This window comes from Rhinoderma darwinii, chromosome 5, assembly GCF_050947455.1.
Source record: "Rhinoderma darwinii isolate aRhiDar2 chromosome 5, aRhiDar2.hap1, whole genome shotgun sequence".
Lineage (NCBI taxonomy): Eukaryota > Metazoa > Chordata > Amphibia > Anura > Rhinodermatidae > Rhinoderma > Rhinoderma darwinii.
This window is the reverse complement of record NC_134691.1, coordinates 344,376,454-344,392,291: the sequence shown is the minus strand read 5'-3', so window position 1 is coordinate 344,392,291 and position 15,838 is coordinate 344,376,454. Positions and strand designations below refer to the sequence as shown.

General features: G+C 47.1%; 1 protein-coding gene across 1 annotated transcript; it reads left to right on the top strand.

Annotated features, from left to right (window-relative positions):
- The first annotated feature begins 473 nt into the window (after positions 1-473).
- On the top strand, positions 474-15,713 carry LOC142653102 (cathelicidin-related peptide Oh-Cath-like). Its single transcript, XM_075828811.1, has 5 exons — positions 474-564; positions 7,920-8,149; positions 14,879-14,980; positions 15,179-15,262; positions 15,341-15,713. The coding sequence occupies exons 2-5, from the start codon at positions 7,964-7,966 to the stop codon at positions 15,626-15,628; spliced, it is 660 nt and encodes a 219-aa protein (XP_075684926.1). The 5' UTR covers positions 474-564; positions 7,920-7,963; the 3' UTR covers positions 15,629-15,713.
- The last annotated feature ends 125 nt before the right edge of the window (positions 15,714-15,838 follow it).

The window sequence follows — 15,838 nt, the reverse complement described above, 5'->3', positions numbered from 1 at the left end:
TGTTTAGTTTCATTGTGGTACTTTTAGAGGTTCTCGCTGCCCATGGGGAAAAGGCAATGCATCCAAACTGTGCTGGGCCCCTCCCTCTAAGGGCCCCATAACTGCTGATCTCTGTACATATATACTTGGCAGTAAGAGCTAGAGGACACCCTGGTTTAATGTCTGCCACCTTCCGCTGCCTGTTTTCTATCGTCGGTTTAATGCCAGTTTAGTCTTGAGCTGAAGACCTGGATAATCTGGGACTGACTGGTTGCTAGGGACTTACTGCTTGACAACCCCATTGCAAAGACTGTGGTTGTTACAATGTATCCCTAGTAACCGGACGCGATTGGTGCTGCCAGCAGAGAAGGGGAGAAGCAGCCTAGCAGCAGCCACATGTCACCAGTCTACAGCTCTTAAACTGTTAAACATGTACGCGCACTGGCCCTTTAAGTCAGGGCGCAAGCGTGTGCGCACCCTACGGGACACAGCAGAGTGGAGCGGAAGTGAGCGCTGGCGTCTCCTGGGTCCTGGGGAGGAGATGCGGACCAGCGCTCACAAGTCCATGGCTGCGGCCGTCGGAGGGTGAGTAGTCCCGACGGCCCGCGCCGTAGATGGTACAAAGATTGTCTCCTCTCCCCGGCCATATTTGCGATTGCCATTGAGGCAATTGGGATTCGTTTAAGTGCTACCCCTTGGTGATGGATATATTGTGGGAGGGAAGGTCTAGTCTAGTGGGCCTATATGCCGATGACATGGTTCTTTTTTTAAGAAACCCCAATGAGTCACTTCATCATGTTCAATCACTAAACATGTTTTCACGATACTCAGGTTTAAGACTTAATTGGCAAAAGTCGGCGATATTATACACTGCCCCCAACCCGACCCCTGACCTCTTAGTGTTATAATAGGGTTTAACTATTGTTACCAAATTTAAATACTTGGGACTTACCATGGTTCCTGACCATACGGATACGGAAACTGAAACCATTAACCCACTATTAGCCAAAGTGGGAATGAAATTTAAACTGTGGTCCAAAGGTTAGTCATGGAGAACTTCAGGGGACTTTCAGTCCCCCGTTCTCCTTTATCACTGCCAGCGATCACACATGTATCCCCTATCCTGTGGATAGGGGATACATGTCTTCTGTAGGACACACTGTAGGTCACATTTTTTTGGGAGGGGGGACGCTGTATGGCGTTCCCTACAGGGGGGGGCTGTATGGCGTTCCCTACAGGGGGGGCTGTATGGCGTTCCCTACAGGGGGGGCTGTATGGCGTTCCCTACAGGGGGGCTGTATGGCGTTCCCTACAGGGGGGGCTGTATGGGGTTATCTACAGAGGGGGCTGTATAGCGTTCTCTACAGGGGGGCTGTATGGCGTTCTCTACAGGGGGGCTGTATGATGTTCTCTACAGGGGGGGGCTGTATGGCGTTAGTGCCATACAGCCCCCTCTGTAGAGAACGCCATACAGCCCCCTCTGTAGATAACGCCATACAGCCCCCCTGTAGATAATGCCATACAGCCCTCCCTCTGTAGATAATGCCATACAGCCCCCCCTGTAGATAATGCCATACAGCCCCCCTGTAGATAATGGCATACAGCCCCCTGTAGATAACTCCATACAGCCCCCCTGTAGATAATGCCATACAGCCCCCCCCTGTAGATAACGCCATACAGCCCCCCTGTAGAGAACGCCATACAGACCCCCTGTAGATAACGCCATACAGCCCCCCTGTAAATAATGCCATACAGCCCCCCTGTAGATAATGGCATACAGCCCCCTGTAGATAACTCCATACAGCCCCCCTGTAGATAATGCCATTCAGTCCCCCCTGTGGATAACGCCATACAGCCCCCCTGTAGAGAACGCCATACAGACCCCCTGTAGATAACGCCATACAGCCCCCCTGTAAATAATGCCATACAGACCCCCCTGTAGATAATGCCATACAGACCCCCTGTAGATAACGCCATACAGCCCCCCTGTAGATAACGCCATACAGCCCCCCTGTAGATAATGCCATACAGCCCCCATGTAGATAACGCCATACAGCCCCCCTGTAGATAATGCCATACAGACCCCCTGTAGATAACGCCATACAGACCCCCCTGTAGATAACGCCATACAGTCCCCCCTGTAGATAACGCCATACAGCCCCCCTGTAGATAACGCCATACAGCCCCCCTGTAGATAACGCCATACAGCCCCCATGTAGATAACGCCATACAGCCCCCCTGTAGATAATGGCATACAGCCCCCTGTAGATAACTCCATACAGCCCCCTTTGTAGATAATGTCATACAGCCCCCTTGTAGATAATGGCATACAGCCCCCTGTAGATAACTCCATACAGCCCCCCCTGTAGATAACGCCATTCAGTCCCCCCTGTAGATAACGCCATACAGTCCCCCTGTAGATAATGCCATACAGCCCCCATGTAGATAACGCCATACAGCCCCCCTGTAGATAATGCCATACAGCCCCCCCTGTAGATAACGGCATACAGACCCCCTGTAGATAATGGCATACAGTCCCCCTGTAGATAACTCCATACAGCCGCCCCTGTAGATAACGCCATTCAGTCCCCCCTGTGGATAACGCCATACAGCCCCCCTGTAGATAACCCCATACAGCCCCCCTGTAGATAATGCCATACAGACCCCCCTGTAGATAATGCCATACAGACCCCCCTGTAGATAACACCATACAGCCCCCTGTAGATAATGCCATACAGCCCCCTTTGTAGATAACACCATACAGCCCCCCCTGTAGATAACGCCATACAGCCCCCCCTGTAGATAACTCCATACAGACCCCCCTGTAGAGAACGCCATACAGACACCCCCTGTAGATAACGCCATACAGCCCCCCTGTAGATAATGCCATACAGCCCTCCCCCTGTAGATAATGCCATACAGCCCCCATGTAGATAACGCCATACAGCCCCCCTGTAGATAACGCCATACAGCCCCCCTGTAGATAATGGCATACAGCCCCCTGTAGATAACTCCATACAGCCCCCCCTGTAGATAATGCCATACAGACCCCCCTGTAGATAACGCCATTCAGTCCCCCCTGTAGATAACGCCATACAGCCCCCCTGTAGATAATGCCATACAGCCCCCCTGTAGATAACGCCATACAGCCCCCCCTGTAGATAACTCCATACAGCCCCCTGTAGATAATGTCATACAGCCCCCTCTGTAGATAATGTCATACAGCCCCCTTTGTAGATAACGCCATACAGCCCCCCCTGTAGAGAACGCCATACAGACACCCCCTGTAGATAACGCCATACAGCCCCCCTGTAGATAATGCCATACAGCCCTCCCCCTGTAGATAATGCCATACAGCCCCCATGTAGATAACGCCATACAGCCCCCCTGTAGATAACGCCATACAGCCCCCCTGTAGATAATGGCATACAGCCCCCTGTAGATAACTCCATACAGCCCCCCCTGTAGATAATGCCATACAGACCCCCCTGTAGATAACGCCATTCAGTCCCCCCTGTAGATAACGCCATACAGCCCCCCTGTAGATAATGCCATACAGCCCCCCTGTAGATAACGCCATACAGCCCCCCCTGTAGATAACTCCATACAGCCCCCTGTAGATAATGCCATACAGACCCCCCTGTAGATAACACCATACAGCCCCCTGTAGATAATGCCATACAGACCCCCCTGTAGATAACGCCATACAGTCCCCCCTGTAGATAATGCCATACAGCCCCCCTGTAGATAACGCCATACAGTCCCCCCTGTAGATAATGCCATTCAGTCCCCCCTGTAGATAACGCCATACAGTCCCCCTGTAGATAATGCCATACAGCCCCCATGTAGATAACGCCATACAGCCCCCTGTAGATAATGCCATACAGCCCCCCCTGTAGATAACGGCATACAGACCCCCTGTAGATAATGGCATACAGTCCCCCTGTAGATAACTCCATACAGCCGCCCCTGTAGATAACGCCATTCAGTCCCCCCTGTGGATAACGCCATACAGCCCCCCTGTAGATAACCCCATACAGCCCCCCTGTAGATAATGCCATACAGACCCCCCTGTAGATAACGCCATACAGTCCCCCCTGTAGATAACGCCATACAGCCCCCCTGTAGATAATGCCATACAGCCCCCATGTAGATAACGCCATACAGCCCCCCTGTAGATAATGGCATACAGCCCCCTGTAGATAACTCCATACAGCCCCCTCTGTAGATAATGTCATACAGCCCCCTTTGTAGATAACGCCATACAGCCCCCCCTGTAGATAACGCCATACAGCCCCCCCTGTAGATAACTCCATACAGACCCCCCTGTAGAGAACGCCATACAGACACCCCCTGTAGATAACGCCATACAGCCCCCCTGTAGATAATGCCATACAGCCCTCCCCCTGTAGATAATGCCATACAGCCCCCATGTAGATAACGCCATACAGCCCCCCTGTAGATAACGCCATACAGCCCCCCTGTAGATAACGCCATACAGCCCCCTGTAGATAACTCCATACAGCCCCCCTGTAGATAATGCCATACAGACCCCCCTGTAGATAACGCCATTCAGTCCCCCCTGTAGATAACGCCATACAGCCCCCCTGTAGATAATGCCATACAGCCCCCCTGTAGATAACGCCATACAGCCCCCCCTGTAGATAACTCCATACAGCCCCCTGTAGATAATGTCATACAGCCCCCTCTGTAGATAATGTCATACAGCCCCCTTTGTAGATAACGCCATACAGCCCCCCCTGTAGAGAACGCCATACAGACACCCCCTGTAGATAACGCCATACAGCCCCCCTGTAGATAATGCCATACAGCCCTCCCCCTGTAGATAATGCCATACAGCCCCCATGTAGATAACGCCATACAGCCCCCCTGTAGATAACGCCATACAGCCCCCCTGTAGATAATGGCATACAGCCCCCTGTAGATAACTCCATACAGCCCCCCCTGTAGATAATGCCATACAGACCCCCCTGTAGATAACGCCATTCAGTCCCCCCTGTAGATAACGCCATACAGCCCCCCTGTAGATAATGCCATACAGCCCCCCTGTAGATAACGCCATACAGCCCCCCCTGTAGATAACTCCATACAGCCCCCTGTAGATAATGCCATACAGACCCCCCTGTAGATAACGCCATACAGTCCCCCCTGTAGATAATGCCATACAGCCCCCCTGTAGATAACGCCATACAGTCCCCCCTGTAGATAATGCCATACAGCCCCCCTGTAGATAACGCCATACAGTCCCCCTGTAGATAACGCCATACAGCCCCCCTGTAGATAACTCCATACAGCCCCCTCTGTAGATAACGCCATACAGCCCCCCTGTAGATAGCGCCATACAGCCCCCCTGTAGATAACTCCATACAGCCCCCTCTGTAGAGAACGCCATACAGCCCCCTGTAGATAACTCCATACATCCCCCCCTGTAGATAACGCCATACAGCCCCCCTGTAGATAACGCCATACAGCCCCCCTGTAGATAACGCCATACAGCCCCCCCTGTAGATAACGCCATACAGCCCCCCCTGTAGATAACTCCATACAGCCCCCCCTGTAGAGAAAGCCATACAGCCCCCCTGTAGTTATATACAAAGGGGGCTGTTTGGCGTTATCTACAGAGGGAGCTGTATGGAGTTATCTACAGGGGGGCTGTATGGCATTATCTACAGGGGGGCTGTATGGCGTTATCTACAGGGGGGCTGTATGGCGTTATCTACAGGGGGGCTGTATGGCGTTATCTACAGGGGGGGATGTATGGAGTTATCTACAGGGGGCTGTATGGCGTTCTCTACAGAGGGGGCTGTATGGAGTTATCTACAGGGGGGCTGTATGGCGCTATCTACAGGGGGGCTGTATGGCGTTATCTACAGAGGGGGCTGTATGGAGTTATCTACAGGGGGGCTGTATGGCGTTATCTACAGGGGGGCTGTATGGCGTTATCTACAGGGGGGCTGTATGGCGTTATCTACAGGGGGGCTGTATGGCGTTATCTACAGGGGGGGCTGTATGGCGTTATCTACAGGGGGGCTGTATGGCGTTATATACAGGGGGGCTGTATGGCATTATCTACAGGGGGCTGTATGGCGTTATCTACAGGGGGATGTATGGCGCTATCTTCAGAGGGGACTGTATGGCATTATCTACAGGGGGGCTGTAAAAAAGGCACTATCTACAAGGGGGGGTTGTGTGACACCCTGGGGAGGGGGGGGCCCCAGTCAAAAATTTGCTATGGGGCCCAGTCATTCCTAGTTACGCCCCTGTACCACAGGTACCCTTATTCCAACTATAGACTTTGACTTGGTATCCTGTTGGCCACCTGCTATCCCGCTACGGCGGTACGGCCCAGTGGGTCCACACACCCATCGTGATAGTGGCCTTAGAGTTTTGGCGAACATCTAAACGTCTTTTGAACTACAGGGACTCCCCCCCCCCCTGAACTGCCCTTATGGCACATCCCTACTTTACCCTCCTTACAGACCATACCGGACCCACAATTCCGGAAAGACTTAGAGGTGACGAGAGGTGGCTACGTATTTTATGAGGGCTCTTCTCTCACCTTTTTAAAACTGCAGGCGACCCCCCAGCTTCAGTGGTATAGATGCCTTCAGCTCCAACATGCCATTCAAACACAATTCCCATCCACGGAAGTTACTATTTCCAAGTGCCCCCTTATAGGTATTTTATCATCTCAGGGACATAATGGCCTGATTTCAGACTTATACACCGCTACCGGTGTATGACAAATGGTTATCACAAATTCCAGATCTTACCCATGTTCATTATGTATTCAGTTCCCATTTAACAGTATCCCCGGCAATTAGTAATAAGTTGATTATGCTTTGTGCATCAGGCCTATCTTACACCTACAAGACTATTTGGGATTGGCAGAACTCCCACCTCTGCATGTCTCAGATGTTATTGTTTAGACGTAGATTTCTGGCAACTTGCATGGGACTGCCCCTACATCTCTACCTTTTGCACACGGGTATTTTCCTTTCTAATATACCTGTTATCTGTCCCTATACCGAATACACCTAAGATGGCTTTATTTGACATATTAGATGAAGAGCAATGGACACATCATACAGGCGTATTCTGAAAAGAATCTTTATTCTTAGCCATGAAATCTATTGCGATGCATTGGATGGCAGATCGACCACCGTCTGTATTAGCATGGGAAAAACGTGTCAAAACTGTTATGTCTTACGAAAGTCCGGCCTATAAACATCATTAGTGTCCTGACAAGTTCTATAAGGTTCATGGGTGGACTCTCCTGAGACTATAGATGGGAATGACCCATAATATACCCATTGCACTACATTTCTGGATGATGAACCTTCCCTTGTTTCTTCTCATACTTATTACTCTACCGGAAACTCCAGTGGCACGGCTGGTCATGTTGTTATTCTGTATATCTATCATTTGGCTTTTTGGGTTAGGCCTCATGCACGCGACCATAGTGGTGTGCATGGCCGTGATTTTCGGCTCGGACGGCCACGGATTGTCAACCCCGGGCCGCCTGCAAATCACGGGCCATGTACATGGCCGCGTGCATTCATTTCTATGAGCCTGGACCGCAAAACACGGACGTAATAAGACATGTCCTATCTTTTTGCGGTCCAGGCTCCTGGGCAATGCACGGACCGTGGAAACCCCAGTCGTGTGCATGGGCCCATTGAAATGAATGGGTTTGCGGGTGAATTGCGGCCGCAAAAACCAGTTTGTGTGCATGGGGCCTTATGCTGACTACACTGAATGTGAATTACTGTATCCTTTACATTGTTCCGTGTTTAATACTTATTCTGTTTGCAACATTGTGATTAAAACGAATTAAAAAAAAAATCATGTTGTAATAACAGAACATCCTCTGTGCCGTAATCTTCTTGTTTTCCTACTCAATATAAACCATATAAAAGAACGGCTTAGGGTGACGGAGTCCAGTACGAGGTCATCACTCAGCATGGAGAAGTATCTGACATTGATCTTGGTGCTGGGAGCCACTGCTTATGGCAGCTCATTACCCACAATGCCGTGGGGTGGTGAAGACATCTCCATCATGTGTCTGATCAGCACTGATTATTACAACAAAGTTTCTGAAGACAGCGCCCTCTACAGGCTCCATGGGAATGTCACCGAGCACAAGACAGTAAGTCACTATCATGATACAGATGACATCTCTGCTGCTGCCGCGCTGTTATTTAGTGTCTCATATGTTGCAAAATAGAAATATCACCAAAGTGATTTATGACATGCTGAGCTGTCAGTGATCTGCAGCCTGTGACTTCAGTTGTTGTGACTATGTATAGCCGTGTATGACAGTGTATAACTGTGTATGGCAGTGTATGGCAGTATATCATTGTGTATGGCAGTATATTATTGTGTATGGCAGTATATCATTGTGTATGGCAGTGTATAACTGTGTATGGCAGTGTATGATTGTGTATGGAAGTGTATGATTGTGTATGATTGTGTATGGCAGTGTATGATTGTGTATGGCAGTGTATGGCAGCGTATGATTCTGTATGACAGTGAATGATTCTGTATAGCAGTGTATGCCAGTGTATGGCTGTGTTTGGATGTGTATGGCAGTGAATGATTGTGTAGGGCTGTGTATGCCAGTGTATGACAGTGTAAACCAGTGTATGCCAGTGTATGATTGTTTATTGCAGTGTATGGCAGTGTTTGGTAGTGTATGATTGTGTATGGCAGTGTTTAGCAGTGTATGACAGTGTATAACTGTGTATGGCAGTGTATCATTGTGTATGGCAGTGCATCATTGTGTATGGCAGTGGCTGGCAGTGTTTCGCATTGTATGATTCTGTATAGCAGTGTATGCCAGTGTATGGCTGTGTGTGGATGTGTATGGCAGTGTATGATTGTGTAGGGCTGGTTATGCCAGTGTATGGCAGTGTATACCATTATATGGCAGTGTTTGATTGTTTAGGGATGTGTATGGCAGTGTATGATTGTGTAGGGCTGTGTATGGCAGTGTATTATTGTGTAGGGCTGTGTATGCTAGTGTATGATTATATGGGGCTGTGTATGTCAGTGTATACCAGTGTAAGGCAGTGTATGATTGTGTAGGTCTGTGAATGGCATTGTATAATTGTGTAGGGCTGTGTATGGCAGTGTATGGCAGTGTATAACTCTGTATGGCAGTGTATGATTGTGTATGGCAGTGGTTGGTAGTGTATGGCAGTGTTTGGTAGTGTATGACAGTGTATGATTCGGTATAGCAATGTATGACAGTGTATGGATGTGTTTGGTTGTGTATGGCAGTGTATGATTGTGTATGACAGTGTATGATTGTGTATTGCAGTGTATGGCAGTGCTTGGCAGTGTATGATTGTGTATGGCAGTGTTTGGCAGTGTATGATTGTGTATGATGGTGTATGGCAGTGTATGATTGTGTATGGCAGTACTTGACAGTGTATGATTCTTTATCGCAGTGTATGCCAGTGTATGGCTGTGTTTGGATGTGTATGGCAGTGTATGATTGTGAAGGGCTGTGTATGCCAGTGTAAAGCAGTGTATGCCAGTGTTTGGCACTCTATGATTGTGTATGGCAGTGTATGGCAGTGTATGATTGTGTAGGGCTGTGTATGGCAGTGTATAATTGTGTAGGGCTGTGTATGCCAGTGTATGATTATATGGTACTGTGTATGGTAGTGTATACCAGTGTATGGCAGTGTATAATTGTGTACGTCTGTGAATGCCATTGTATAATTGTGTAGGGCTGTGTATGGCAGTGTGTGGCAGTGTTTGGCAGTGTATGGCAGTCTATAACTGTGTATGGCAGTGTATGATTGTGTATGGCAGTGGTTGGCAGTGTTTGGTAGTGTATGGCAGTGTATGGCAGTGCATGACAGTGTATGATAATGTATAGCAGTGTATGCCAGTGTATGGATGTGTATGGCAGTGTATAGCAGTGTATGATTGTGTAGGGCTGTGTATAACAGTGTATGGCAGTGTATGATTGTGTATTGCAGTGTATGGCAGTGTTTTGCAGTGTATGATTGTGTTTGGCAGTGTGTGGCAGTGTATGATTGTGTATGGTTGTGTATGGCAGTGCTTGGCAGTGTATGATTCTGTATAGCAGTGCATGGCTGTGTTTGGATGTGTATGGCAGTGTATGATTGTGTGGGGCTGTTTATGGCAGTGTTTGGCAGTGTATGATTGTGTAGGGCTGTGTATGGCAGTGTATGGCACCGTATGATTGTGTAGGGTTGTTTATGGCAGTGTATGGCACTGTATGATTATGTATGGCAGTGTATGATTGTGTATGGCAGTGTATGATTGTGTATGGCAGTACTTGACAGTGTATGATTCTTTATAGCAGTGTATGCCAGTGTATGGCTGTGTTTGGATGTGTATGGCAGTGTATGATTGTGAAGAGCTGTGTATGCCAGTGTAAAGCAGTGTATGGCAGTGTTTGCCACTCTATGATTGTGTATGGCAGTGTATGATTGTGTAGGGCTGTGTATGGCAGTGTATAATTGTGTAGGGCTGTGTATGCCAGTGTATGATTATAGGGTACTGTGTATGGTAGTGTATACTAGTGTATGGCAGTGTATAATTGTGTACATCTGTGAATGCCATTGTATAATTGTGTAGGGATGTGTATGGCAGTGTTTGGCAGTGTATGGCAGTGTATAACTGTGTATGGCAGTGTATGATTGTGGTTGGCAGTGTTTGGCAGTGCATGGCAGTGTATGGCAGTGCATGACAGTGTATGAAACTGTATAGCAGTGTATGGATGTGTTTGGATGTGTATGGCAGTGTATAGCAGTGTATGATTGTGTAGGGCTGTGTATAACAGTGTATGGCAGTGTATGATTGTGTATGGTTGTGTATGGCAGTGCTTGGCAGTGTATGATTCTGTATAGCAGTGCATGGCTGTGTTTGGATGTGTATGGCAGTGTATGATTGTGTGGGGCTGTGTATGGCAGTGTTTGGCAGTGTATGATTGTGTAGGGCTGTGTATGGCAGTGTATGGCAGCGTATGATTGTGTAGGGCTGTTTATGGCAGTGTATACCAGTGTATGGCAGTGTATGATTGTGTAGGTCTGTGAATGGCATTGTATAATTGTGTAGGGCTGTGTATGGCAGTGTATGTTTGTGTATGGCAGTGTTTGGCAGTGTATGGCAGTGTATAACTGTGTACGGCAGTGTATGATTGTGTATGGCAGTGGTTGGCAGTGTATGGCAATGTTTGGCAGTGTATGATAGTGTATGATTCTGTATGACAGTGTATGATTCTGTATAGCAGTGTATGCCAGCGTATAGATGTCATTGGATGTGTTTGGCAGTGTCTGATTGTGTAGGGCTGTGTATGCCAGTCTATGATTATATGGGGCTGTGTATGGCAGTGTATGATTGTGTAGGTCTGTGAATGGCATTGTATAATTGTGCAGGGCTGTGTATGGCAGTATATGGCAGTGTATGTTTGTTTATGGCAGTGTATAACTGTGTATGGCAGTGTATGATTGTGTATTGCAGTGTGTATGATTGTGTATGGCACTGTTTGGCAGTGTATGCTTGTGTATGATTATGTATGGCAGTGTATGATTGTGTATGGCAGTGCTTGGAAGTGTATGACTCTGTATAGCAGTGTATGCCATTGTATGGCTGTGTTTGGATGTGTATGGCAGTATATGGCAGTGTATGATTTTGTAGGTCTGTTTATGCCAGTGTATGGCAGTGTAAACCAGTGTATGGCAGTGTATGATTGTGTAGGGCTGTGTATGGCAGTGAATGATTATATAGGGCTGTGTATATAAGTGTATACCAGTGTATGGCAGTGTATGATTGTATAGGTCTGTGAATGGCAGTGTATAATTGTGTAGGGCTGTGTATGTTTGTGTGTGGCAGTGTTTGGCAGTGTATAATTTTTCATGGCAGTGTTTGGCAGTGTGTGGCAGTGTATAACTGTGTATGGCATTGTATGATTGTGTACGATTATGTATGGCAGTGTATGATTGTGTATGGCAGTGGTTGGCAGTGTATGGCAGTGTATGACAGTGTATGATTCTGTATAGCAGTGTATGGCTGTGTTTGGATGTGTATGGCAGTGTATGATTGTTTAGGGCTGTGTATGCCAGTGTATGGCAGTGTATACCAGTGTATGGCAGTGTATAATTGTGTAGCGCTGTGTATGCCAGTGTATAATTATATAGGGCTGTGTATGGCAGCATATACCAGCATATGCCATACGGCAGTGTATAATTGTATAGGTCTGTGAATGGCAGTGTATAATTGTGTAGGACTGTGTATGCCAGTGTATAATTATATAAGGCTGTGTATGGCAGCATATACCAGTGTATGGCAGTGTATAATTGTATAGGGCTGTGAATAGCAGTGTATAATTGTGTAGGGCTGTGTATGGCAGTGTATGTTTGTGTATGGCAGTGTATGATTGTGTAGGGCTGTGTATGATTATATAGTTTATATAATGTTTATATAGACTATGTATGGCAGTGTATGGTTGCGTAGGTCTGTGTATGGCAGTGTATAGTTATATAGGGCTTTGGATGGAAGTGTATGATTGTGTAGGTCTGTGTATGGCAGTGTATAATTGTATAGAGCTGTGTATGGCAGTGTAAACCAGTCTTTGGCAGTGTATGGTTGTGTAGGTCTGTGTATGGCAGTGTATGATTGTATTGAGCTGTGTATTACAGTCTATGGCAGTGTATGGTTGTATAGGTCTGTGCATGGCAGTGTATGGTTATATAGGGCTTTGTATGGCAGTGTATGGAAGTGTATGATTGTGTAGGTCTGTGTATGGCAGTGCATGGCAGTGTATGATTGTGTAGGTCTGTGTATGGCAGTGTACGGCAGTGTATGGCAGTGTATGATTGTGTCGGTCTGTGCATGGCAGTGTATGGCAGTGTATGGCAGTTTATAATCGTGTAGGTCTGTATATGGCATTGTATGATTGTATAGAGCTGTGTATGGCAGTGTATGGTAGTGTATGATTGTGTAAGTCTTGGTATGGAAGTGTAAGATTGTGCCAGCGTGATCAGTAGCAGGGCAATGGCTGTAATACATAGCCACAGCCTCGCTCTAATGGTGGAGATCAGAGAAACAACTAGAATGCCGCGATCAAAACTGATCAGGGCATTCACAGGGAAAATGAAAAGGGGGAGCCCCCTATTTACAAGTTATGACAGCCCCAGGGCTCTTTGTCCATATTTCTCATGGTTAGGGCACACTTAGGTCTGCCTAACAACTGTCTGTGTACTATGACTATATAGATATATGCCAGTACGTTAAAGGGGTTAACCGGGTCACTAAAATTGATGGCCTACCCTTAGGATAGGCCATCAATATTAGATCGTGGGGGTCCAATTGTTGGCACCCCCGCCGATCAGCTGTTTGAATGGGTCACGGCCCTCAATCAGGCACCGTAACCTCTTCTTGTTGACATTGTTCTTCTTTCTTTCTGTTCATATTTGCACGCGCCGTTACATTTATAACGGTCGTGCAAGTTATTTGACCACTGTCCCATCCACTTGATAACGATAGTGTACATGTACGAACAAATGGCACCTACACAAAGTACAACTCGTCCTGCAAAAACAAAGTCTCATACAGCCACGTTGTGCAAAAAATAAAAAAGTTATGAGCGCCGCGATGCAAAGACGAAGAAATAAAAAAAATTGTTCTGTCCTCAAGGCCAAAAGAGGCCTTGTCCATAATGGGTTAATCCCATGTTGCCTTTATGTGAGGCACATGGTTTTATGAATTTAGTACATCCATGTGCCTTACATAAATAATTAACCTCATCATGTACCTCACACATTAACCCAATGTTGTCCATCATCACTGTGAGGTACATGATAGGGTTAATTACTATTAATATGAGGCACATGGAGGTACTAATTTGAGAACACCTTGTACCTCACATCAGAAAATGGAAGGACTTTATATTTTTGTGGGTTTTTTATTGTTGGCGAAGTAACAAGAATCGTAATACTACACGAAGTATCGCTATCGAAGTCCACATTCTGGCATCGTGACAATATGTACGTTTTCAGTTAGCGTTTAGAGGGTCGGAGAATGTCAGATGGAATGAGGGAGTTATAAAAGGGAGGGGAAGCACGAGAGAAGTCTTCTATGTAGAGTGTGGGGAGGACGTCATTGGAGGAGCGGTGGTTGTATCTGTAAATTAGAGGAGAAATGTAGGACGGGGCAGAATTGGATACGGATTTGCAGGTTTGGGTAAGGATTTAATATAGGATCCTTGGTGTAATGGGCAGCCCGTGAAGGGACTGAAGGGGGGAAAGCCGATTAAAGGAGTGCAAGGAGAGGCAGAGGAGTGGTGCAGCAGAGTTAAGCACAGACTGGAAAGGTGTTAGTTTGTATGCCACAGAGGAGTCATAGTCGTAGTCATGCCAGGATATTATAAGTTTGTGTACTAGCATTTTCGTCGTCTCCTGTTTAACGAATGGACGGATGTGGGAAATGTGTTGTAAAGTATAGGAGGTAGTGAGGGTGGGGGTGTGAGATTCAAACACCAAATCTTACCCCTAGGCAATGTGCTTGTGTAGAGCGGGATAGCCGAGTGTTGTTAATGGATAAAGATATTTTTCGGTTGTGGGAGCCGATTGTGGTGGAAAAGATGATGAGTTCAGTCTTCTCCGAGTGTAGATTCAGGAATGGAGAAGACGTGGCTGGAAATGTCTGACGTTCAGGAGTATGAGATAGGAGGGTGTCTAGATTGTCATCTGCCGAAATTTAGAACCAAAATGTTGATGAGTTGGCCAAGGCCATAGTGGAGCCCAATGAGAGCCAACATGGCCGACAGGAAGAATATTTTTCATGTGTCGGAAGCTGCAGGCACGACTGTTGTTATTATTCTTCTTATATTTTATAGAATGAAACTTCTCATCACCAACTTCATTTCACCATAAAAGAAACTTTGTGTCAGAAAACCAAAAATGAGGTCCCCGATGACTGCGCTTTCAAAGAAGACGGGGTAAGTATGTGAACCCGTGTCATACAGTACATGAATAATGGTAGATACACCACATAGGAGTCATGTGGGAAGAGACATAACACAGAGATATACAGATGAAAGTATATACAGTGTATAGATACAGCTGAGGTCACTGGTGTCTTATATTCAGGATCCATCACGTAGTGACCCCCTGACACAACAATTCTCTCCCCTCAGCTGGTCAAGTCCTGCGCGGCATCTTTTATGGTGGAAGACGAGCGGGATGTCATAGTGGTGACGTGTGACAATGTGACGCCGCAGGTACCAGCACATTCATCACTATTATATCATATCCTCTGACCCGTCACCAGCTGAACGTGTTCAATGTCTCTTATACAGTGGTCAAGAGTACGGAAAGCAAGGAACGTCCCAAGAGGCAACACTGGACGCAACAGACCTGGATCTAGAACACCCATTAGAGCTGAATTTACAGGAAACAGTGGAGACAACAAAGCTGAATCTAATGCACCCATTGGAGGAGCAGATATTCAAGGAAACAGGAGGCGCATCAGACCTGGATTTAGATCACCCATTAGTAGAGTTGATATTTCAGGAATCAGGAGACGCATCAGACCTGGATCTAATTCACCCATTAGAGGAGCTGATATTAATGGAAACAGGGGATGAGTGAGATGTCGGACCCTTCTTCACCTCCTCTCCTCGGCTGCACTTTCTAATATTTTCAGTGGATGTAAATAAAAGTGTAGAAGTTGTTGAGTGACTGGTTACTGGTTCACAATAATATCTAAATCTACTAATAAGAGAACGGCAAAACTTCTCCTGCTACCGCTCCTCTACTACTACCACCACCATTCCTTATCCTCCTGTGTTCTCACT